The sequence below is a fragment of the Dysidea avara genome, chromosome 4 (assembly GCF_963678975.1).
Source record: "Dysidea avara chromosome 4, odDysAvar1.4, whole genome shotgun sequence".
Taxonomy (NCBI): Eukaryota; Metazoa; Porifera; class Demospongiae; order Dictyoceratida; family Dysideidae; genus Dysidea; species Dysidea avara.
The window spans coordinates 17,060,481-17,085,938 of record NC_089275.1 but is presented as its reverse complement, the minus strand read 5'-3'; the positions used below and the strand labels follow the sequence as shown (position 1 = coordinate 17,085,938).

The 25,458-nt window shown below is 37.9% G+C and overlaps 1 protein-coding gene across 1 annotated transcript in view; it reads left to right on the top strand.

Moving 5' to 3' along the window:
* Nucleotides 1–25,458, top strand: part of LOC136253605 (ankyrin-1-like) — a 312,474-nt gene that overhangs the window by 109,284 nt on the left and 177,732 nt on the right. The window contains exons 9-11 of the mRNA XM_066046271.1: nucleotides 4,605–4,703; nucleotides 5,882–5,980; nucleotides 7,769–7,867. Coding sequence (XP_065902343.1) covers nucleotides 4,605–4,703; nucleotides 5,882–5,980; nucleotides 7,769–7,867 — 297 coding nt within the window. The remainder of the gene's footprint in view (nucleotides 1–4,604; nucleotides 4,704–5,881; nucleotides 5,981–7,768; nucleotides 7,868–25,458) is intronic.

Genomic DNA, 25,458 nt, shown 5'->3' with positions numbered 1-25,458 from the left:
CCAAGAGTTGACGATACCCTGGACACTTTGGCAGGTTCAACTTGGTTCACAACGCTTGACCTCAAGAGTGGGTATTGGCAAGTGGAGGTGGCTGGGGAAAACCGTGACAAGACTGCATTCTGCACTTCAGAGGGTTTATATGAGTTCAATGTCATGCCGTTTGGATTATGTAATGCCCCAGCCACCTTCCAACGATTAATGAATTCAGTTCTTGCTGGTTTACAGTGGACTAGCTGTCTTGTCTATATAGATGACATTATTGTAGTGGGCAATTCCTTTGATCAGCATTTATCAAATTTGCAGCAAGTATTAGAACGACTCAAGCAGGCAGGTCTAAAAGTTCACCCAAGTAAATGCCAATTCCTCCAACGGGAAGTCACATTCCTTGGCCATGTTATCTCCCCAAATGGAATTGCCCCTGACCCTGTGAAGACATGTAAAGTGGAGCAATGGCCAACACCATCATCCAGAGTGGAGGTACAACAGTTCCTAGGTTTGGCTAATTATTATCGAAGATTCGTAAAGGACTTTGCTTCACATGCCAAACCTCTGCACCAACTCACAGAGAAAAGATCCACATTTAAATGGACTACTGATTGTCAAGCGGCCTTTGATCACCTCAAACAGTGTCTCACCTCAGCCCCCACCTTGATGATGCCAAACTGGTCATGACCATTTATCATTGATACAGATGCTAGTGACACCGGTATTGGAGCTGTTCTGTCACAACTAGATGATGAAGGAGTAGAGCATGTGGTTGCGTATGCTAGTAGGATACTGACTAAATCCGAGAGAAATTACTGCGTAACCAGAAAGGAATTGCTTGCCGTAGTCTCATTTCTTCAGCATTTCCGCCAGTACTTACTCGGGCGAGAATTCACAGTACGCACAGACCATGGAGCCCTTACCTGGCTTCAGCAATTTAGGAATCCAGAAGGTCAGCTAGCACGATGGCTGGAGAAGCTGCAGGAATTTCAATTCTCCATTGTATATCGCCATGGCAGAAAACACATGAATGCAGATGCCCTATCAAGATTACCATGCCAACAGTGCGGCAGAGTGTCTCACACGAGTAGCACACCAGTAGGGATGCTTACATCAAGTGATATTACATGTGGCCACTCTCCACAGCAGTTGCATAACATGCAGTTGACAGATGAGTGTATTGGTCAGTTACTTCGAGCTAAAGAAACAAATATGCAGCCTTCTACCAACTTTGCAAAGAGCCAACCCATAGCTTTTCGTCGCCTATTACAACAGTGGGAACAACTTGTGATAGTAAGTGGAGTGTTGTACAGACAATTTATACATCCCTCCATTGATCTGAACTACCTACAACTAATAGTTCCAGAAAGGCTGAAGGCAGAGATTTTACAAAATCTCCATGAAGGAATTGCAGGTGGGCACTTGGGCCAAGATAAAACACTTCATCGCCTTAAAGAACGTTTTTACTGGCCAGGCCACTATAATGATGTGCGAAATTGGTGTCAAACCTGTGCCACTTGCGTTTCTAGGAAGTCTCCCTCACAAACACCAAAATCACCATTAGGAACAATTTCTGCTGCTTACCCAACTCAAATAATGGCTGTTGATCTGGTGGGCCCCTTTCCTGAAAGTGATAGTGGAAACTCTTACATCATGGTTGTAAGGGATTATTTTTCCCGCTGGATGGAAGCTTTCCCCATACCTAATCAGGAGGCGTCAACCGTAGCAGAAAGGCTTGTAGATGAAGTGTTCCTCAGGTTTTCTGCACCAGAGCAATTGCACTCTGATCAGGGCCAGCAATTTGAATCCAAACTCATGGCAGAGGTATGTGAACTTCTACAGATACATAAAACTAGGACCACACCATATCACCCCCAATGTGATGGCCTTGTTGAAAGATTCAATCGGACCATGTTGGCCATGTTAGCTACCTGTGCCAAAGATAACCCACTTGACTGGGAGAGACATGTGTGGAAGGTATGTATGGCATATAATACAAGTGTGCAGGCTTCCACAGGCTATACCCCTTTCTTTCTTATGTTTGGTCGACAGGCACGTATCCCAGTGGATGTGATATATGGAACTCCAAACAACACCACACAGTCACCAAATGAGTATGCAGCCACCCTTGGCAAGCAGATGAGCCAAGCATTTGCATTTGCAAGAAAACACTCTGAAGCCAAACACGTGCGGCAGAAAGAAATCTATGACAGGAAAGTTCATGGGAAACCCTACCAGAAAGGGGATTACGTGTGGTTACATTCCCCAATGGGCAAGAGAGAAACAAGTAAGAAACTTTACCATCCGTGGTCAGGCCCATACAGAGTAGTAAAGAAATTGTCAGAAGCAAATTACAGAATAGAGCAGTTGCAGGGAAGACGAACTAGGAAGATCGTTCATTTTGATCAGTTAAAACCATGCCCCAAAAATATATGCTTCAATCAAGAAGACCGGAGTCACCCCCAGGAAGTACCAGTATCTAACAGCCTTCGCAATCCAGACCTGCCAGAATCACCACCAGTTGGACAGAATCTACAAACTGTTGACGACGATGATCATGATAATAACACAGCTAGTATGACACTTGAGGACCACACAGAGGAGACAGCTACTACAGTGCCTACATCAACAAGTAGATATCCTAGGAGAGAGCATAGAGTACCCTCTCGATACAGTGACTATGTTCCAATATGTTGTGTGGAAGACGAGACGTCTTCTTAGAGGAGGAGGGTGATGTAACACTGATATAGTACACACAGACTCATGCATGCACCACACATGATCTCTTGTAATCGACACCTTTAGGTAATGATTGTTGTTGTAAGATTACATGTACTTGTAGAGAGATCAGTAGTGAGATATACGAACACGAGTGTCAGCGTCTCGTGGAGTAGCCGTCTTACACAACTATCAACTGTCAACTATCAATTAACTACTATCAACTAACTAGCCAAAACACCTCAACTACAGAAGATGTATGGAGAAATCATTAAGAGAAGGTGGACTAGCAACATGCAGGCTGCAGATGTAAAGCAAATATTCTTCTCCATCCTGTGAGAAAGAAATCATCCACCATACAAATTCAAGAAGCATACGACTTCAGTTGTAAGTAGATCCACCAGGTCTAAATGACAATTTTCCGTAAGTATTACATTATATGAAGTGATGCTTTGATGCAGGAATTTTCAATCTCAGGAAATGATGAAGATAGTGTAGAGGTCATTCATTGGACCAATGATAAACTGTATTATAACCTAGTGATATGGTAGGCAGTCAGTCAGGCAGGCAGGCAGGCAGGCAGGCAGGCAGGCAGGCAGGCAGGCAGGCAGGCAGGCAGGCAGGCAGGCAGGCAGGCAGGCAGGCAGGCAGGCAGGCAGGCAGGCAGGCAGGCAGGCAGGCAGGCAGGCAGGCAGGCAGGCAGGCAGGCAGGCAGGCAGGCAGGCAGGCAGGCAGGCAGGCAGGGAAAAGTATAATATTCCATTGACTGATTGAATAATTTTTAAAAATGTAGCTATATATCTATTGGAAGAATTTATGGTTGTACTGAAGGTACTTTTGGGCTTGGTTGTACTTAACCAATACTGCCAAGGTACTGTACCAGGATTCTAGCTGATTATTGGGTAACATTTTTGGCTAGAAGAAACAAAACCTCTATGATCTCTAATATACAGTTCACCATGCTGTACAATTACATTAAAAATTAAACATAATGTGGGTGTAGCATTTTTGAATAGTTGTAATAAACAACTGGTAAAATGAGTATACATCTTCACCAGTACCAGTTACACAATTGGTGTTTCAGGTTCTTAGTAATATTTTAATCATGCCTTTAATTTAAACGCTTTTTAAATTCATCGGTGCTGGTACCTAAATGTGACCGGATCTTGGAAAACCTACCTTTTGGGCACAAACAAACATTTTGGAAAAACTCAATTGAAAATTTCAACATTTTTTTCAATATGAATTTTTTTTGCACATTTGGATAAAGCAACTATTAAACCTTCTTGCTGTGAAGTTTCACACCCAAAGCTTCTTTTACTTAGGAGATATGGATGATTATATCAGACCATGTAGTAATTTCATATGCGGGGGACAACAATTAACTTACAAATTGGGTGATTTGTTGAGGTGCTGGAATGGCTAAAACTTAGTCTTAGACAATAATATATTAATAATGGGATTTAATTGCAGAAATGTACCAAGAATACATCACTAAACTATCAGAAATGTCTTTTAAAGTATTCTAGATGGTAAAAACAGAATAATTGGTAAACAAAGTGATTTGTCACCATTTGTCACCCTTAATCACTCACAGAACTCATACATTATCATAAAAGTTAGTTTGTAATGTACAGGAGAGACAATTGGCCATATCTCAGAAATACTTAAAGATATTAAGCTGAAATTGTGACACAAGATAGATGAGTACCCAGTACCTTCTGTAAGCTATAAAACTGAAAATTGACCAATGCGCCAGAAAGGTAGGTTTTCCAAGATCAGGTCACAAATAATATGTGTGATTCCATGGAATTTTCTCTTGTATTTAGATTATCCATGATGTATCAAACAATGTCAATATGAAATAATAACTGTCACTGTTGATTACTTTGTCACTATAGGATGGATGTACTCCTCTATATGTTGCTGCACTAAAGGGTCATTTTCAAGTAGTAGAGATGTTGATCAAGTCAGAAGCAGATGTCAATGCTGCTGATAAAGTAAAGCAATAATTATTTACATTGATGAACTTATTCTGTATATGTGACCAAATTTGGGAAAACCGTCGATATTCGCACAATAGTACTTTTGTAATAAGAAGCAATTAAAAATTATGGGTAAAAAATGCAAGCTCCAGAAAAAAATTATGCAAGTTTGTATCATCTAACAGGTGGGTGAATTAAACCTCCAATGGATAAATCCTGGGCATCATCATTTTCACCTGTTCATAGGGAGTACAAAAATCGTTGTTTCATCTCCATACATGAAAGGATTTCAAAGTTACAGACGTTTGTTTACGTTGCGATGATGAAAGAATTTACCGACGATCGTTTTTCAGTGAATGTGCCTTTCTTTTCAAACGCAGAAGCATTCCTTAGGAAAAAACTATATCTTGGTGGATGCACAAAGTCATGGCGAACACAATGAGCCAAGATTCAATTCCGTACATTGTTGTGTCAGTATGGTTTATGTAAGCGCCTGTAGATTCTTTTCTCGATAGCTTTTGTACATATCAATTTATTTGCTCATCTGGCTGTCTAGTGCTGTATTTCCAATGCTGCTTAACTTAAGAAGCTGAAACTTAGCTAGTCCATTCGTCTGTCCCTGTAGAAAATAATGAACAAATAAAATGCATTTTGAAAATTGTACAGATATCAACGGTTTTCTAAAATTATGTCACCTATAGTCTTCTTGTACCCTTGGTTTTTCCTTAACAAGGTTGTTATGTAGACAAACTGCCAAAAATTATTTCTAGTAGAGCATTGAAGTCCTTTATTTGCCACAAAAATTACACATTGATTCAAGTAAAACACGTGCTTTCTTTATTGGAGAAAAGAATACAAATTAAGTTAAAATTAGAAGTTATACACCAAAAGTCCTTGTACTACTAAGGTCACATACACACCTCATGTTCATAGAATACATTAACAATTGAATGCTGTAGTTTGATATTGAATAGATGGTAACTGCCACAGTAGAGATTTTCCCACAGCATAACTGTGTTAAGTCTTTAGCAATATGGTTATTATGGAATTATTAAATTTCGTAATGGTAATAAAGTCCTTTACATTATGTGTCTTTCCATGGAGTCTTCTCATGTACACAGATTATCCATGATGTATCAAATTATATCAATATGAAATAATAACTATCAATGTTGATTACTTTGTCACTATAGGATGGAGCTACTCCTCTATATTTTGCTGCTCAAAATGGTCATTCTCAAGTAGTGGAGATATTGATCAAGTCAGAAGCAGATGTCAATGCTGCTGATAAAGTGAGGCAATAATAATTTACATTAATAGAATTATTATGAATACAGTCTGCTTTTTCCCCTGGTTTGTCCTTAACAAGGTTGTTATGTAGACAAACTGCCAAATATTATTTTTCGTATATGCATGAAGTCCTTTATTTGCCATTAAAATTACACATTCATTCAAGTAAAACATGTGCTTTTTTTATTGGAGGAAAGAACACAAATTAAGCTAAAATTAGATGTTTTGCACCAAAAGTCCTTCAACTAATGAGATCACATACAAACCATGTGATTGTAGAATATATTAACAATTGAATGCTGTACTTTGGTATTGAATAGATTGTAACATGCCACAGTAGGATTTCCCCATGGCATAACCGTGTTAAGTCCTTAACAATTATGGTTATTATGGAGTTATTAAATTTCGTAATGGTAATAAGGTCCTTTATGTTATGTGTCTTTCCATGGAATCTTCTCATGTAGACAGGTTATCCATGATGCAACAAATTATATTAATATGAAATAATGACTGTCACTGTTGATTACTTTGTCACTATAGGATGGACGTACTGCTCTACGTACTGCTGCATATAATGGTTATACTCAAGTAGTGGAGATGTTGATTAAGTCAGAAGTAGATGTCAATGCTACTGATAAAGTGAGACAATAATTATTTACATTAATGAACTTATTCTGTATATAGTCTTCTTGTACACCTGGTTTTTCCTTAACAAGGTTGTTATGTAGACAAACTGCTAAAAAATATTTTTAGTAGAGCCATGAAGTCCTTTATTTGCCAGTAAATTTGCAATTGATTCAAGTAAAACACGTGCTGAAAAGTACACAAATTAAGTTAAAATTAGATGTAGTACACCAAAAGTCCTTGTACTACCGAGGTTACATACACACCTCATGTTCATATAATGCATTAACAATTGAATGCTGTGCTTTGGTATTGAATAGATGGTAACTGCCACAGTAGGGATTTTCCCACAGCGTAACTGTGTTAAGTCCTGGTTATTATGGAATTATTAAATTCCGTAATGGTAATAAAGTCCTTTACATTATGTGTTTTTTCATGGAATCTTCTCATGTACACAGATCATCCATGATGCATCAAATTATATCAATATGAAATAATAACTGTCACTGTTGATTACTTTGTCACTATAGGATGGATGTACTGCTCTACGTATTGCTGCATATAATGGTCATACTCAAGTAGTGGAAATGTTGATTAAGTCAGAAGCAGATATCAATGCTGCTGATAAAGTGAGGCAATAATTATTTACATTAATGAACTTATTCTGTATATAGTCTTCTTGTACCCCTGGTTTTTCCTTAACAAGGTAGTTATGTAGACAAACTGTCAAAAATTATTTCTAGTAGAGCCATGAAGTCCTTTATTTGCCAGTAAAATTACACATTCATTCAAGTAAAACATGAGCTTTCTTTATTGGAGAAAAGAACACAACTTAAGTTAAAATTAAAAGTTATACACCAAAAGTCCTTGTACTACTGAGGTCACATACGCACCTCATGTTCATAGAATACATTAACGATTGAATGCTGTACTTTGGTATTGAATAGATGGTAACTGCCACAGTAGGGATTTTCCCACAGCATAACTGTGTTAGGTCCTTAGTAATATGGTTATTATGGAATTATCAAATTTTGTAATGGTAATAAAGTCCTTTACATTATGTGTCTTTACATGGAATCTTCTCATGAACACAGGTTATCCATGATGCATCAAATTATATCAATATGAAATAATAACTGTCACTGTTGATTACTTTGTCACTATAGGATGGAGCTACTCCTCTATATTTTGCTGCTCAAAATGGTCATTCTCAAGTAGTGGAGATGTTGATCAAGTCAGAAGCAGATGTCAATGCTGCTGATAAAGTGAGGAAATAATAATTTACATTAATAAAATTGTTATGAATACAGTCTGCTTGTTCCCCTGGTTTTTCCTTAACAAGGTTGTTATGTAGACAAACTGCCAAATGTGACTGTCTCTGGGAAAACCGGTCTTATCGCCCATTTAAAAGTATCGAGAAACGTCGGTTTTAAATATTCTGTGTGTTGTAGCTGGCCAATGGTGGTAGCTACGCATACCAAATTTTCACACGTTTCACAACAATTTCTTACCTTCCTGATCATCCACTGAAGAAGTAGTCAACAGCTAAGTTTCCCGCCATTTTAGATAGTTTTTAAACCGAGGTTGTCTGTATCAGGCGAGCTCCAGAAGGGTGGGAGGAGGGGGCCCTGGAAGGCGGGCAAGATGGTGTTCAAAAATTGAAAAGAGCCGTGCTGGGATGAATTAGGCCAAGTTATAGGCCATTCAGGGCTCAGAACTGGCTAAAATGAAAGGAATTTTACAGCACAGGTCATTGTCCAACACCACAGAGCTGTACAGCCACACACAGCCATCTCCTGGTTGGCCAGGGCTCCATCAAGACCCCAGACCACTCGTACGGCTCGCCACTGTGCTCTAGAAAAGCAGCCAGCAAAAGCAGACCACTTTACTCTGGTCGACTTGTGGCAGTGAAACTTGATAGTGCATTCATTAAGCTTTGTGTTTGTGTGAAAAAATCTAACTTCCTGTCTTGGGCGATAAGAACGGTTTTCGTAGATCCAGTCACAAATATTATTTTTCGTATATGCATGAAGTCCTTTATTTGCCAGTAAAATTACACATTCATTCAAGTAAAACATTTGCTTTCTTTATTGGAGAAAAGAATACAAATTAAGCTAAAATTAGATGTTGTACACCAAAGTCCTTCAACTAATGAGATCACATACAAACCATGTGTTTGTAGAATATAATAATAATTGAATGCTGTACTTTGGTATTTATTAGATTGTAACATGCCACAGTTGGATTTCCCCATGGCATAACCGTGTTAAGTCCTTAACAATATGGTTATTATGGAATTATTAAATTTCATAATGGTAATAAGGTCCTTTATATTATGTGTCTTTCCATGGAATCTTCTCATGTAGACAGGTTATCCATGATGCATCAAATTATATTAATATGAAATAATGACTGTCACTGTTGATTACTTTGTCACCATAGGATGGACGTACTGCTCTACGTACTGCTGCATATAATGGTCATACTGAAGTAGTGGAAATGTTGATTAAGTCAGAAGCAGATGTCAATGCTGCTGATAAAGTGAGGCAATAATTATTTACATTAATGAAATATTATGAATACAGTCTGCTTGTTCCCCTAGTTTTTCCTTAACAAGGTTGTTATGTAGACAAACTGCCAAATATTATTTTTAGTATACCCATGAAATCCTTTATTTGCCAGTAAAATTACACATTGAATTTCATTCAAGCACAACACGTGCTTTCTTTATTGGAGAGAAGAACACAAATTAAGCTAAAATTAGATGTTGTAAACCAAAAGTCCTAGTACTAATGGGATCACATGCACACCTCGTGTTTGTAGAATACATTAACAATTGAATGTTATACTTTGGAATTGAATAGATGGTAACATGCCACAGTAGGGATTTTCCCACATAGCTGTGTTAGGTGCTTAAAAATATTGTTATTATGGAATTATTAAATTTCGAATGGTAATAAAGTCCTTTATATTATGTGTCTTTCCATGGAATCTTCTCATGTACAAAGGTTATCCATGATGCATCAAATTATATCAATATGAAATAATAACTGTCACTGTTGATTACTTTGTCACTATAGGCAATAATTATTTACATTAATGAACTTATTCTGTATATAGTCTTCTTGTACCCCTGGTTTTTCCTTAACAAGGTTGTTATGTAGACAAACTTCCAAATATTATTTTTAGTAAAGCCATGACGTCCTTTATTTGCCAGTAAAATTACACATTCATTCAAGTACAATAAGTGCTTTCTTTATAGGAGAAAAGAACACAAATTAAACTAAAATTAGATGTTGCAGACCAAAAGTCCTTGTACTAATGAGATCACATACACATCTCTTGTTTGTAGGATACATTAACAATTGAATACCGTACTTTGGTATTGAATAGATGGTAACATGCTATAGTGATGTGCTTGTACCTTAACTCAGCAAATTACAAATTAGGTGCCTTTTACCTGATTAGTGGTTTGCTTGTACCTTAACTCTCTACAAGGTGATGTCTTCTAGCTTATCTCTCTACAGGATGACTTGTTTCTAGCTGATATTTATACAGGGTGACTTGTTTCTAGCTGAACTCTCTACAGTGCGATCTGTTTGTTGCTGAACTCTCTCTTGTTTTTAGCTGATCTCTCTATAGAGTTATAACTTACTTGTATAGCTGAACTCTTTACAGGGTTGTTTTTTGATTGTTTGCTGAACTCTCTACATGGCGACTTGTTTGTAGCAGAATTCTCTACATAGTGGCTTGTTTGTAGCTGACTCTCTACACGGTTACTTGTTTGTAGCTGATCTCTATAGGGTAACTTTTTCATATAGATGAACTGTCTACTGGGTAGTTTCTTTGTAGTTGAACTCTCTACACAGTGGCTTGTTTGTAGCTGAATTCTCTACAGAGAGACTTGTTGTAGCTGAACTCTCTACAGGGCAACTTGTTTATAGTTGAATTCTCTTCAGTGTGAGTTGTAATGTTCTGAATCTCTACAGCAATATATTTGTAACTGAACTCTATACAGGTGACTTGCTTGTAGCTGAATTGTCTATAAGATTAATTGTTTGTAGCTGAACTACCTACAGAATAAATTGCAATGTAATAATTATAATTCTATAATATAAACATAGTTGAATGCTCTATTAGGGTGACTGTTCTATTAGAGTATCCCATACAAGCACAAGTGCTCTATATTTGGTAGTTATAGATAGAACACTTTATAGACCCACAGTTCTATATCAGGTAGCTATAGAACTGCCAAGCCTATATGCAGGGTAACAGCCTGGTTTGAGTGAGTGATCTCTCACTCTTGGCCAGAACAAACCAATCAACCAAGCCAGTCTAGGCTGATAGCCTGTTCTGCACTGGCTGCTCAGTCAGCCTGACCAGTAGGAGAAGAACCACTGGATTTAATTTATAGATATGCTTGAAAATTTCAGTGATGGTCAGAAGCAGTAAACATTATTTCTATGTTTTCTTTACATTAACGGACAAGTCCTTTGGAATATCACCGAAATATGCTTATTACAGTACCACAATCGAAAACATTTAGTCATTGAAAAGATAGACTAGACTCACAAAACGATTAATGCAGGTGTAGCACAGTGCAACACAGGTGAAACACAGGCACAATGCCTATTCTAACTGATGATAACACTACTCTGTGAGTTTCTAATTGTTTCATGTTTCTTATGTGTATCTCAAGTTGACAGTTCTCTATACCAGATGAAGCACTACCTTCGTTCATGCTGTATGCAAAATATAGCACTTGCAGCAGTGCTTTATCTATCATGCACACACACACATATATATATATATATATATATAAATTTATAAATCTGCTTTCAATCTTGATTATAGTTATGATTATAATTAAATCCTATTCTTCTTCCTGTGAAAAAAATAATAGGTAAAAGCCCCAAAGCCAGTCTATTGGGGTATGCAATACAGATACAAAAAGAAGTGATATCTAATCCAAAACAGCCAAGCTGTAAAAAAAGAGTGCAGCCCCAAAAAGGCTATGGTGAAAAAATATATGAAATCCAAGGTGGCGGACAAGAAATGGCTGTGATATTTTAATAATGACAATTCAGGTGATTGGGTACTAAAAAACTTGGCTGGTTTGAATTAGATTATAAATTACTAAAATTATATTGCCTAAATGTACATGTAGGTAAACGAATCAATTAAATCTTCTTCCTTATCATAATCTTCTCTCTGTAGTAAAGAAAAGCACAAGTAAAAAATACCTAAAGCTGGCCATAGGCTTGTTTTAGGTATGAAATTACAAAAAGAAGTGATATCTAATCAAAAAAATCCAAGCTATAAAACAGGATGCAGCCTCAAAATACTCCAGAGTGATTAAAGATGTGAAATCAAATGTGGCAGCCAAGAAATGGCTGTGATGGTAGGTTAATGGCCAAAAGTTTAATAGCAACGATTTAGGTGAATGTGCATTGCTTCCTCACTAGGATTTGGCACCAAATTCATCTGAATTGTTATTATTAAAATTTTTGCCATTAACCTATCATCACAGCCATTTCTTGCACCTTTGATTTCACCTCTTTTCTCAACTTTGCTTTTTTGAAGGTTGCACCCTTTTTTACAGCTCGGCTGTTTTTTTTAATTCAATTAGTGTATCTCAATTGCACGCTTGTTACACTTAGTTGACTGTCGTAGTGTAATTCAGTGGTTTGTTATCTGATTCCTTATAAACTACTGTACTCAAAGACAGTTCTAATCTTTCCCTCCACCTATTTTCAGTTGATTCCTTTAGCTAGTAGGCATGGTAAGTAAATACCTGTTTATTAACAAAACTTGATCACGTTCTTTTTACACGTGATTTGCATTTCTGTTATAATAACTCCATAATCGTTAGTGTAATTTCTTTCAAACTACAAAAGGTTTGCACTACGATGGTTACTCCATATACATGCCGATTTTGATGTCATTGCTTCAAGCAATTTACCTTGTGACTGAGACAAAAATTGTTATTGCATGTTTTAGAAAATAGTGTATAATGGCCTTGTTTTTTATCCAATTTATACAAAATTTGGACCCTGAATGTGCAGCTTTGCATTCTTACTGCCCTCCAAATTTGAAGAAAATAGACTAAAGCATGTGTGAGTTATAGTGCTTTTTCTAAGTGTTGGGAATAGAAGAATAAGAAGAAGGAGAAGAAAAATACCAAAAGACTAAGATTAAGTTTGAAGATGCATATTATATTATATATCAGTGATGGCGTGGTAAATTCACCTCAAATTTGAAACAAGCAAGTATTCCACTCTGATGTAGTCTCCACAGCAAAATTTGTTGATTTCTGGTCAGGACTATCGAGCTACAGATATGTGAAAACAGAGTTTTCTTGGTTCCTGTAAAATACACACTTGTTTGTCGATCATTCACACTGGCTGTAATTGGTCACACAACACACTGTCATGTGTCTTTATTTTCTAATGTTTCAACCTGCATAGAAATTACTAACTATATATCATTATTTATGTCATGTGTCTTGTAAACTGTGCATACGTATACTGTACAGAGGCAGATGTGTAATAGTTAAGTCGTCAAACAGTACAGTAGTACTTTTCAGCAGGGTTGTTTCCTAAAAGGTATGGTGCTTACTTAAAATGCTGTCATTAAACACCAGCACAGATATATCATACGTAATGAAATCACCTTCATTGAACTGTCTAACATTAAACCCAACGTTAAAAACAAGAAAATATTTTACAGAAGGTAAAATTTAAATAGAAGAAAATATCAAAATCCAATTTTTGTGACCTGGCTAGCAGGTGTTTGGTTAGGTGAGCAAGTCAAAATACCTGTAGCCAAACCATCTCAGGTACAAAAGATGTATGGAGAAATCGGATATATGTCAGATGTATCAACTTTCAACTGTTAACTATCAATTAACTACTATCAACTAACTAGCCAAAACACCTCAGCTACAGAAGATGTATGGAGAAACCATTAAGAAAAGGTGGACTAGCAATATACATCCTGTAGATGTAAAGCAAATATTCTTCTCCATCCTGTGAGAAAGAAATCATCCACCATACAAATTCAAGAAGCATACGACTTCAGTTGTAAGTAGATCCACCAGGTCTAAATGACAATTTTCCGTAAGTATTACATTATATGAAGTGGTGCTTTGATGCAGGAATTTTCAAGCTCAGGAAATGACGAGGATAATACAGAGGTCATTCAGTGGACCAATGATAAACTGTATTATAACCTAGTGATTTGGCAGGCAGGCAGGCAGGCGGTCGGGAGGGCGGGCGGGCGGGCGGGCAGGCAGGCAGGCAGACAGACAGGGAAAAGTATAATATTCCATTGACTGAATGAATGATTTTTTAAAATGTAGCAATGTATCTATTGGATAATTGTGGCACAGGTTGGGTTTGTGTCATATCTCAATGGTCTTTATCTGGATTCCTTTCAAACCACCAAACGGCACTCCTACGATAGCTACTCCATCTACATGGCAATTTTCAACTCATTCCATTTAGCAGTTTACCCTATAGGCGTGACCACAAATCTATCTAGTTTTACGTGAATAATTGGTTGTAACTCCCAAACCATTCATCGGATTTGCATCTAATTTGATGCTAGGATTCGCCTTTGGACTCCGTTTCTGTGTGTCAAATTTCAAGGCGATCAGAGTACGCATTTTCGTTTTATAGCAATTTTTGCAAGTGTGCAAAAACAAGAAGAAAAAACCCGAATTATTGGCAGCTCGTATCTCTCGGTTATGGCGTAAGGGATTTCCTTCAAATTTGGTATGTAGACTTCCCTGTATGGCAGACAACTCTGTAGCAAATTTGGTTCCAAGCGGATAAGGTATCACCGAGATACGAAAGTGTGAAAATGACGTATTCTTTCTTCCTGTCAATATACCCACGGTGTGGCACCTCGGCTTCTTGTGCCGCACGACACACTATCGTGTGTCTTGACATGTTGTGGAATTTAGTAGTCTATTATTGCTATTATGGGAGTTTACACCTCTAATAACCACTCCTGATAAGGCCATGCCAACTTTGTCTTACACAATGAAGGTGTCCAAGTACAGTTCAACCTGTATTAGTCACCACTTGTATTGAACGACCACCTTTGTGCTGCTAGTTGGATTTACTTTATGGGTAATTCCATATCAGTTCACCAAAGTTTTGCACATAACTCCCTTAGAATTGGATGAAATTTGGTGTGTGGGTAGCCCAAGTGATCATATGTGTCCCTTCACCCATTGCCTGTATGGCTTTCCAGAAATGGCTTATTAAGTATTCTAATTTTTGCTGTACTTGCAACCATTCAAAGCATCAAAACTTGGGTATTTTTAAAATGAATTGCACCACTTTAAAACTCAAAAGAATGAGCTTCTTTTTGTAAATCAAGACACACGGTAGTGTGTCGTACACCCCGAGAAGCCGGTGTGCAACACCTGTGAGTATATTGACAGGAAGAACGAAAACGCAATTTACACACCTACGTAGCTCTGTGCTTCCTAGATGAAACAAGACAAATTTTGCTGTGAACATGCCCTGCAACTGTAGCACTCCACATTCCAAGTTTGAGCGAAATCGCTTAACGCATTTCCGAGATATGCGACTTCACAAATTGGCTTACTTTCTTAGTTATTTTTTTTCTTATTTTCTTCCTCTTGTTGCACACTTACAAAAACTGCTATAAAACGTGAACGCCTTATCCGATTGCTGAAATTTGGCACACAGATGGGTGGTATAAAGGTGCATCTCGGTACCAACTTTGGCTGGAATACGATAAACAGGCAAAGAGTTATGAGCGATTATTCACAAAAAATAACACCAATATGTTGTCACACCTACAGGGTAAACCGCGGATGAGAAGAAGCTGAAAATCGGTGGGTGGATTGGTTAACTATTGATCCTCACACCTTTTATGGTTTGAAAAAAATTGAGCTAAAAACTAGGAAGATACAATGAAAAACCCAACAGTGTGTAACAATTATGCAATCGACATTAACTAATAAAAAATGACAGCTTGCCACACCTACCAGATAAATTGCTTGGGGTAATGCTTTGAAAATCGTTGTACAAATGGAGTAATCATCTTAGAAAGATTCATAAATGGTGTAGAAGAATCAGACTTAAAGCCACGGAGTTATAACACAAAATCCAACTTGGTACAGCAAGTGCGAGATCGAGATACTCTAATAGAGAATTCATCCTAATAGAGCAGTCACCCTGAAGAGAATTCAAGAGATCAGCTAGAAACAAGTAAACTGTATAGAGATCAGCTACAAACAAGTCACTCTGTAGAGAGATCAACTACAAACAATTCATCCTGTAGAGAGATCACCCTGTAGAGAGATCAGCTTCTAACTTGTTTTTTTTTTTTTTTCTGCAGGAATTGTGGAGCAAAGGAAAAATGTTGTGTACAGTTTTATGTCTCATTAAAAGTATTTGTATATTTAAGAATGGAAGATAATCAGACTGTAGGTAATGAGGTGACTTCTTATACAAAACAGAACTGTTGCTGAAACTCCCAGTTTGTAGCTGAACTTTTTTCAGAGTGACTTGTTTCTAGCTGAACTCTCTGCATGGTGATTTGTTTTCAACGCATATTTCTACAGGGTGATTTGTTTGTAGTTGATCCCTAAAGGTAACTTGTATTTAGCTGATATCTCTACAGGGTGACTTGTTTGTAGTTGTTTGACTGGGTGACTTGTTTGTTTGTTTGTGACTTGTGTATTCTCTACAAGTTCGTTACTGTGGTGATACAGTGTGATGCTGTTAGGTAGCAAAAGTCATTTCATTTTTGTCAGATTTCACACGACCACTTCTTGTCCATAGGTCTATGCGAGTTAGAATGTCATCCATTGCTATAGTGTGGATATTCTGGGGCTCTGGGTACTTGAACACGTTTGATGGACTGTGTGGGTACAGAAACGTCAATTTAACTTCCGCCTGCCCGCTTGTCAATTTTACAGGTACAGGGCACTTGCTCATAGCATGTGGTTCTCTCACTAGCAGTGGTACATATGGTATGTAACTTGGCAACTAAGATCAAGGCTCATAATATGACAAGTCTGTATCAAAATATGACAAGTCTATGTTATAACATTAATATTGCAGGTCTGCACATATCAAGACACACGGTAGTGTGTCGTGCGGCCCAAGAAGCTGGCGCGCCACACCCGTGAGTATATTGACAGGAAGAACGAAAACGTCATTTTCACACATTTGTATCTCGGTGATCACTTATCTGATTGGAACCAAATTTGCTACACAGTTGCCCGCCAGCCAAGGGAGTCTACATTCCAAATTTGAAGGAAATCGCTCCAGCCATTTCCGAGATACGAGCTGCCAAAGTTTCGTTTTTTTTTCTTCGTTTTTTTTTTCTTCTTCTTCTTCGTCTTTTCGCACACTTGCAAAAATTGCTATAACAAGCAAACGCGTACTCCGATCGCCTTGAAATTTGGCACACAGAAAGGGAGTCCAACGGCGAATCCTAGCATCAAATTTGGTACAAATCCGATGAATGGTTCAGGAGTTATGACCGATTATTCGCGTAAAACAAGATCGATTTGTTGTCACGCCTACAGGGTAAACCGCTTCATGGAATGAGTTGAAAATTGCTATGTAGATGGAGTAACCATCGTAGGAGTGCCTTTTGGTGGTTTGAAAGGAATCGAGATAAAGACCACGGAGATATGACACAAAACCCAACCTGTGTCACAATCACGCGATCGATTTTTATGAATAAAAAAGTATTAGTTTTCATGCCTACTAGGCAAACCGCTTAGAGCAATGAGCTGAAAATCGGTGTATAGCTGGAATAATCTTCATAGAAAGTCCTTGCAGTAGTACAGAAGAATCGGATTACAAACCACTGAGTTATGATTCGAAAGCCAACTCCGTGTAGCAAATGCGAGATCGAGATACTCTAATAGAACAGTCACCCTAATAGAGCATTCGGCTAATTTATTTAATCCATTATAGAATTTTATTACATCACAAGTTATTCTGTAGGGAGTTCAGCTGCAAACAGTTAATCTTATAGACAGTTCAGCAAGAAGACAGTCACCATGTGGAGAGTTAAGCAAATATATCACTATAGAGATTCAGAACATAACAAGTCACACTGAAGAAAGTTCAGCTATAAACAAGTCATGCACTGTGTAGAGAATTCAGCTACAATTAAGTCACTCTCTAGAGAATTCAGTTACACAGAATTCAGCTACACACAAGTCACTGTGGAGAGAGTTCAGCTACAAACAAATTACCCTTTAGAGTGATCAGCTACAAACAAAACACTTTGCAGGGTGTTCAGCTGCAACAAATCAACCTTTAGAGCGATCAGCAATGAACAAATCTACCTGTAGAGAGATAAGCTAGAAACAAATCACCCTGTAGAGAGTTCAGCTACAAAAAATCACCCTGTAGCGACATCAGCTAGAAACTAGACACAATGTAAGGAGTTCAGCTACAAGCAATCACCCTGTAGAGAGTTCAGCTACAAAAAATCACCCTGTAGAGACATCAGCTACAAACTACACACAATGTAGGGAGTTCAGCTACAAATAAATCACCCTGTAGAGAGTTCAGCTAAAACAAATCAACCTGCAGAGAGATCAGCTACAAACAAATCACCTTTTAGATAGTTCAGCTACAAACAAATTACCCTTTAGAGTGATCAGCTACAAACAAAACACTTTGCAGGGTGTTCAGCTGCAACAAATCAACCTTTAGAGCGATCAGCAATGAACAAATCTACCTGTAGAGAGATAAGCTAGAAACAAATCACCCTGTAGAGAGTTCAGCTACAAAAAATCACCCTGTAGAGACATCAGCTACAAACTACACACAATGTAGGGAGTTCAGCTACAAATAAATCACCCTGTAGAGAGTTCAGCTAAAACAAATCAACCTGCAGAGAGATCGGCTACAAACAAATCAACCTGCAGAGAGATCAGCTACACACAAATCAACTTGTATAGAGATCAGCTACAAACAAATCACCCTGTAGAGAGATCAGCTACAAACTAGACACAATGTAAGGAGTTCAGCTACAAGCAAATCACCCTGTAGAGAGTTCAGCTACAAACAAACCAACCTGTAGAGCGATCAGCTAGAAACAAATCACCCTGAAGAGAGGTCAGTTACAAAAAATCACCCTGTAGAGATATCAGCTAGAAACAAATCACCCTGAAGAGAGGTCAGTTACAAAAAATCACCTTGTAGAGAGATCAACTACAAACAAAACAATTTGCAGAGAGCTCAGCTACAAACAAATCAACCTGTAGAGAGATCATCTAGAAACAAATCAACCTGCAAAGTGATCAGCTACAAACAAATCAGCTTGTAGAGAGATCAGTTACACACAAATCACCCTGTAGAGAGATCAGCTAGAAACAAATCACCCTGTAGAGAGTTCAGCTAAAACAAATCAATCTGCAGAGAGATCAGCTGCATACAAATCACCATATAGATAGCTCAGCTACAAACAAATTACCTTGTAGAGAGATCGACTACAAACAAATCACCCTGCAGAGAGATCAGCTACACACAAATCAACTTGTATAGAGATCAGCTACAAACAAATCACCCTGTAGAGAGATCAGCTACAAACTAGACACAAAGTAAGGAGTTCAGCTATATACAAGCAAATTACACTGTAGAGAGTTCATCTACAAACAAATCAACCTGTAGAGCAATCAGCTAGAAAAAAATCACCCTGAAGAGAGGTCAGCTACAAAAATCACCCTGTAGAGAGATCAGCTAGAAACAAATCACCCTGTAGAGAGTTCAGCTACAAGCAAAACACCCTGTAGAGAGTTCAGCAACAAAGAAACCACCATGTAGAGAGTTCAGCTGCAAACGAATCACCTTATAGAGAGTTCAGCTACAAACAAATTACCTTGTAGAGAGATCGGCTACAAATTAATCAACCTGCAGAGAGATCAGCTACACTCAAATCAACTTGTAGAGAGATTAGCTACAAACAAATCACCCTGTAGAGAGATCAGCTAGAAACTAGACACAATGTAAGGAGTTCAGCTACAAGCAAATCACCCTTTAGTGAGTTCAGCTACAAAACAATCAACCTGCAGTGAGATCACCTACAAAAAAGCACCTTGTACAGAGTTCAGCTACAAACAAATTACCTGGTAGAGAGATCGGCTACAAACAAATCAACCTGTAGAAAGATCAGCCACACACAAATCACCCTGTAGAGAGATCAGCTAGAAACTAGACACAATGTAAGGGGTTCAGCTACAAGTAAATCACCCTGTAGAGAGTTCAGCTAAAACAAATCAACCTGCAGAGAGATCAGCTACAAATAAATCACCTTATAGACAGTTCAGTTACAAACAAATTACCTTGTAGAGAGATCGGCTACAAATTAATCAACCTGCAGAGAGATCAGCTACACACAAATCAACTTGTAGAGAGATCAGCTACAAACAAATCACCCTGTAGAGAGATCAGCTAGAAACTAGACACAATGCAAGGAGCTCAGCTACAAGCAAAATCACCCTTTAGTGAGTTCAGCTGCAAACAAATCAACCTGCAGTGAGATCACCCACAAAAACGCACTTGTACAGAGTTCAGTTACAAACAAATTACCCTGTAGAGAGATGAGGTAGAAGAATTCACCTTGTAGAGAGTTCAGCAACAAAGAAACCACCATGTATAGATTTCAGCTGCAAACAAATCACCCAGTAGAAAGATCAGCTAGAAGAAGTTACCTTGTAGAGAGTTCAGTTACAAAGAAACCATCATATAGAGAGTTCAGCTACAAAGAAATTACCCCATAGAGAGTTCGGCTAGAAGAAGTCACCTTGTAAAGAGTTCAGCTACAAAGAAACCATCATATACAGAGTTCAGCTACAAAGAAACCACCATGTAGAGTGTTTAGCTGCAAAAAATCACCTGTAGAGAGTTCAGCTAGAAACAAATCACCCTGTAGAGAGATCAGCTAGAAGAGGTCACCTTGTAGAGAGTTCAGCTACAAAGAAACCACCACATAAAGAGTTCAGTTCAAATAAATCACTTGTAGAGAGTTCAGCTACAAGTAAATCCCCCTGTAGAGGGATCAGCTAGAAGAAGTCACCTTGTAGAGAGTTCAGCTACAAAGAAACCATCATGCAGAGAGTTCAGTTACAATCAAATCACCCTGTAGTGAGATCAGCTAGAAGAAGTTATCTTGTAGATAGTTCAGCTACAACAATTCACCCTGTAGAAAGATCAGCTAGAAGAAGTCACCTTGTAGAGTGTTCATTTACAAAGAAACCATTATGTAGAGAGTTCAGCTGCAAACAAATCACTCTGTAGAGAGTTCAGCTACAAAGAAACCGCCATGTAGAGAGTTCAGCCTCAAACAAACCACCTTGTAGAGAATTCAACTACAACAAATCACCCTGTAGAAAAGAAGTTACCTTGTAGAGAGTTCAGCTACAAAGAAACCATCATGTAGGGAGTTCAGCTACAAAGAAACCACCATGTAGAGAGTTTAGCTGCAAACAAATCACCTGCAGAGAGTTCAGCTAGAAACAAATCACCCCGTAGAGAGATCAGCTGGACGAAGTCACCTTGTAGAGAGTTCAGCTACAAAGGAACCATCATGTAGAGAGTTCAGCTGCAAACAAATCACCCTGTAGAGAGTTCAGCTACAAAAAAATCACCCTGTAGAGAGTTCAGCTAGACGAAGTCACCTTATGGAGAGTTCAGCTACAAAGAAACCATCATGTAGAGAGTTCTGCTACAAACAAACCACCATGTAGAGAGTTTAGCTGCAAACAAATCACCTGTAGAGAGTTCAGCTAGAAATAAATCACCCTGTAGAGAGACCAGCTAGAAGAGGTCACCTTGTAGAGAGTTCAGCTACAAAGAAACCATCCTGTATATAGTTCAGCTACATTTCAAGTCACCCAGTAGAGAGATCAGCTGCTAAAAATATCCTGTGGGGAATAATGGGCATGTAATAAACATATGTATATAATTTGTATAATTACTAATAAAATCAAAAACAATTGAAGCATTAAAAATCTTCATTAAGTTCTTTTCTTCTTCCTGTGGTAAAGAAAAAAAAACACATGGGTTAAAAAAGCCCCAAAGCCAGCCATAGGCCGGCTTTGCAGTATACAAATACAAAAAGAAGTGATATCTAATCAAAAACAGCCAAGCTGTAAAAAAGGTGCGGCCCCCAAAAAGGCCATGGTGAAAAAAGATGTGAAATCCAAGGTGGCGGCCAAGAAATGGCTGTGATGGTAGGTTAATGGTTACATTTTAATAACGACAATTCAGGTGAATTTGGTACCAAGACCAAGCGGCACAAAATTCACCTGAATTGTCGTTAATAAAATGTAACCATTAACCTACCATCACAGCCATTTCTTGGCCGCCACCTTGGATTTCACATCTTTTTTCACCATGGCCTTTTTGGGGGCCGCACCTTTTTTTACAGCTTGGCTGTTTTTGATTAGATAAACTTTACTGCTGTTCTGTATCATCATCCAGCTAATAAAAGTATACAAACAAAGCATGCAACACAATGTACCATTTAACATGCAGTCTGCCATACATGCATACCTCAACTTTAATAACACATATATGTGACCCTATTTTGGAAAACCATACATCTGGGCACATGCTAAATTTGTGGGCATTCTCAATTGAAAATTTCAGTTATTTTTCTAAATTTAACTTTTTTGCATATTCTTATAAAGCATCTATTAGACCTTCTTTCTGTGAAATTTCTCACCCATAGCTTATTTTATTTAGGAGATATACTCAATTATATCAGACCAAGTAGTAGTTTCACAATGCGTGGGACAACAATTAGCTTACAAATTGGGTAAGTTGTTCATTCCCAAAACCAAACATTTTTTTGCCTTTAGACAATAACAAGTGATTTAATTGAGAAAAAGCACAAAGAACACATGATTAAACTCTAAAGGATCTTTTTTCATTAATTTTAGATTTTAAGAATGGTGATCTTTGTCAACAAAGTGATTTGTCATCAATTTGTCACATCTGATCACTATACAGTTCTATCAACTGATAATGAAAAGTTAGTTTGTAATAAATTATTAGACAGTAAATTGGCCATATCTTTGGAATGCTTCCACGTATCATCGCAAACTTTTCACACAAGGTAGATAACGATTTAGTGCTTCACTGTAGCTATAAATAAGAAAATTGGTCAATGTGCCCAAATGTATGGTTTTCCAAAATAGGGTCACATATATGATTAATTATGGAACTAATTACTCTTCATAAATGTGCAGCTTTGCATTCTTACTGCCCTCCAAATTTGAAGAAAATTGACTAAAGAATTTGTTAGTTATAGTGCTTTTTCTAAGTGTTGCGAATAGAAGAATAAGAAGAAGGAGAAGAAGAAAAATACCAAGAGACTAAGATTAAGTTTGAAGATGCATATATCAGTGATGGCTGGGTAAATTCACCGCAAATTTGAAACAAGAATGTACTCCACTCTGAGGGAGTTTCCACAGCAAAAATTGTTGATTTCTGGTCAGGACTATAGAACTACAAATATGTGAAAATAGAGTTTTCTTGGTTCCTGTAAAATACACACTTGTTTGTCGCTCATCCACACTGGCTGTACTTGGTCACACAACACACTGTCATGTGTCTTGATTTTCTAATGTTTCAACCTGCATAGAAATTACTAACTGTATATCATTATTCATGTCATGTGTCTTGTAAACTGCATACGTATACTGTGCAGAGGCAGATGTGTAATAGTTAAGTCATCAAACAGTACAGTAGTACTTTGTATCACCTTCATTGCACCGTCTAATATTAAACCCAGAATTAAAAACAAAAAAAACTTTACAGAAGGTAAAATTTAAATAGAAGGGAATACCAAAATCCAATTTTTGTGACCTGGCTGGCAGGTGGTTGGGTAGGTGAGAAGTTCAAAATACCTCTAGCCAAACCACCACAGGTACAAAAGATGTATAGAGAAATTTGATATATGTAGGATGTATCAACTATCAACTATCAACTAACAACTATCAACTAACTAGCCAAAACACCTTAGCTACAGAAGATGTATGGAGAAATCGTTAAGAGAAGGTGAACTAGCAACATGCAGCCTGCAGATTTAAAGCATATATTCTTCTCCATCCTGTGAGAAAGAAATCATCCACCATAAAAATTCAAGTAGCATACGACTGCAGTTGTAAGTAGATCCACCAGGTCTAAATGATAATTTTCTGTAAGGACTACATTATATGAAGTGATGCTTTAATGCAGGAATTTTCAAGCTCAAGAAATAACTAGGTTAGTGCAGAGGTCATTCATTGGATCAATAATAAACTATATTATAACTTAGTGATATGGCAGGCAGGCAGGCAGGCAGGCAGGCAGGCAGGCAGGCAGGCAGGCAGGCAGGCAGGCAGGCAGGCAGGCAGGCAGGCAGGCAGGCAGGCAGGCAGGCAGGCAGGCAGGCAGGCAGGCAGGCAGGCAGGCAGGCAGGCAGGCAGGCAGGCAGGCAGGCAGGCAGGCAGGCAGGCAGGCAGGCAGGCAGGCAGGCAGGCAGGCAGGCAGGCAGGCAGGCAGGCAGGCAGGAAGGCAGGCAGGCAGGAAGGCAGGCAGGCAGGCAGGGAAAAGTATAATATTCCATTGACAGAATGAATGATTTTTTAAAATGTAGCTATGTATCTATTGGAAGCATTTATGGTTGTACTGAGGGAACTTTTAGGCTTGGTTATACTTAACCAATACTGCCAAGATGCAGTAGCAGGATTCTAGCTGATTTTTGGTTGACATTTTTGGCTAGAAGAAACAAAAGCTCCAGGATTTCTAATATTCATTTCACCATGCTGTACAATTACACTAAAAATTCCACATAATATGGGTATAGCATTTTTGAACAGTTGTAGTAAATAAGTGGTAAAATGAGTATACACATCCACCAGAACCAGTTACACAATTATTGATGTTCCAGGTTCTTAGTAATATTCTAATCATGCCTTTAATTAACAAATTTTTTAATTCATCAGTACTAGTACCAAATAATATGTGTGATTCCACGGAATTTTCTCATGCATTTAGATTATCCATAATGTATCAAACAATGTCAGTATGAAATAATAACTGTCACTGTTGATTACTTTGTCACTATAGAATGGATGTACTCCTCTATATTTTGCTGCACTAAATGGTCTTTCTCAAGTAGTGGAGATGTTGATCAAGTCAAAAGCAGATGTCAATGTTGCTGATAAAGTGAGGCAATAATTATGTACATTAATAAAATTATTATGCATGTACTGTGTTTACTCTATTTGTGTCATAACCTCGAATAGTAGGTCTTTATCCTTGTTTCAGAAAATAATCTTTAATAGTGCTCTCATGCCTTTGGTATCAATCTCCATATCGATTTTAGGAAGGCATTGTCCTGTAAGACTTAAAAGGCTGTCACATAATCGAAATTCCGGATATCAGTTATTAAATTTACCAGGTAGCACGAGGCGTGACATGGTTGTGCTTCAAGGACTTATGTGAAAGAGAGGCCTTGTATACAAGAAGTAAGTAGCAACATGTTATGATTGTTTTATAAAACTATAATGTAGAATAGCTGCAGTTGTGGCAGGCTTAAAATATTAGTAACGCATCCTCGAATAATGCCACAGTGCGGCACTATTCGAAGGGTTTTATACTTATTTTGATCAAAAAAGTAATAGTACTCCTGAGGTACAAACCGAGTAAATGCGGTAGTCTGCTTGTATTCCTGGTTTTTCCTTAACAACGTTCTTATGCAGACAAACTGCCAAACATTATTTAAATCATTTGATTGCCTTGAATCTGCATAAAAAACAAGCAAATAAATGCTTACTTTATTGGAGAAAACAACA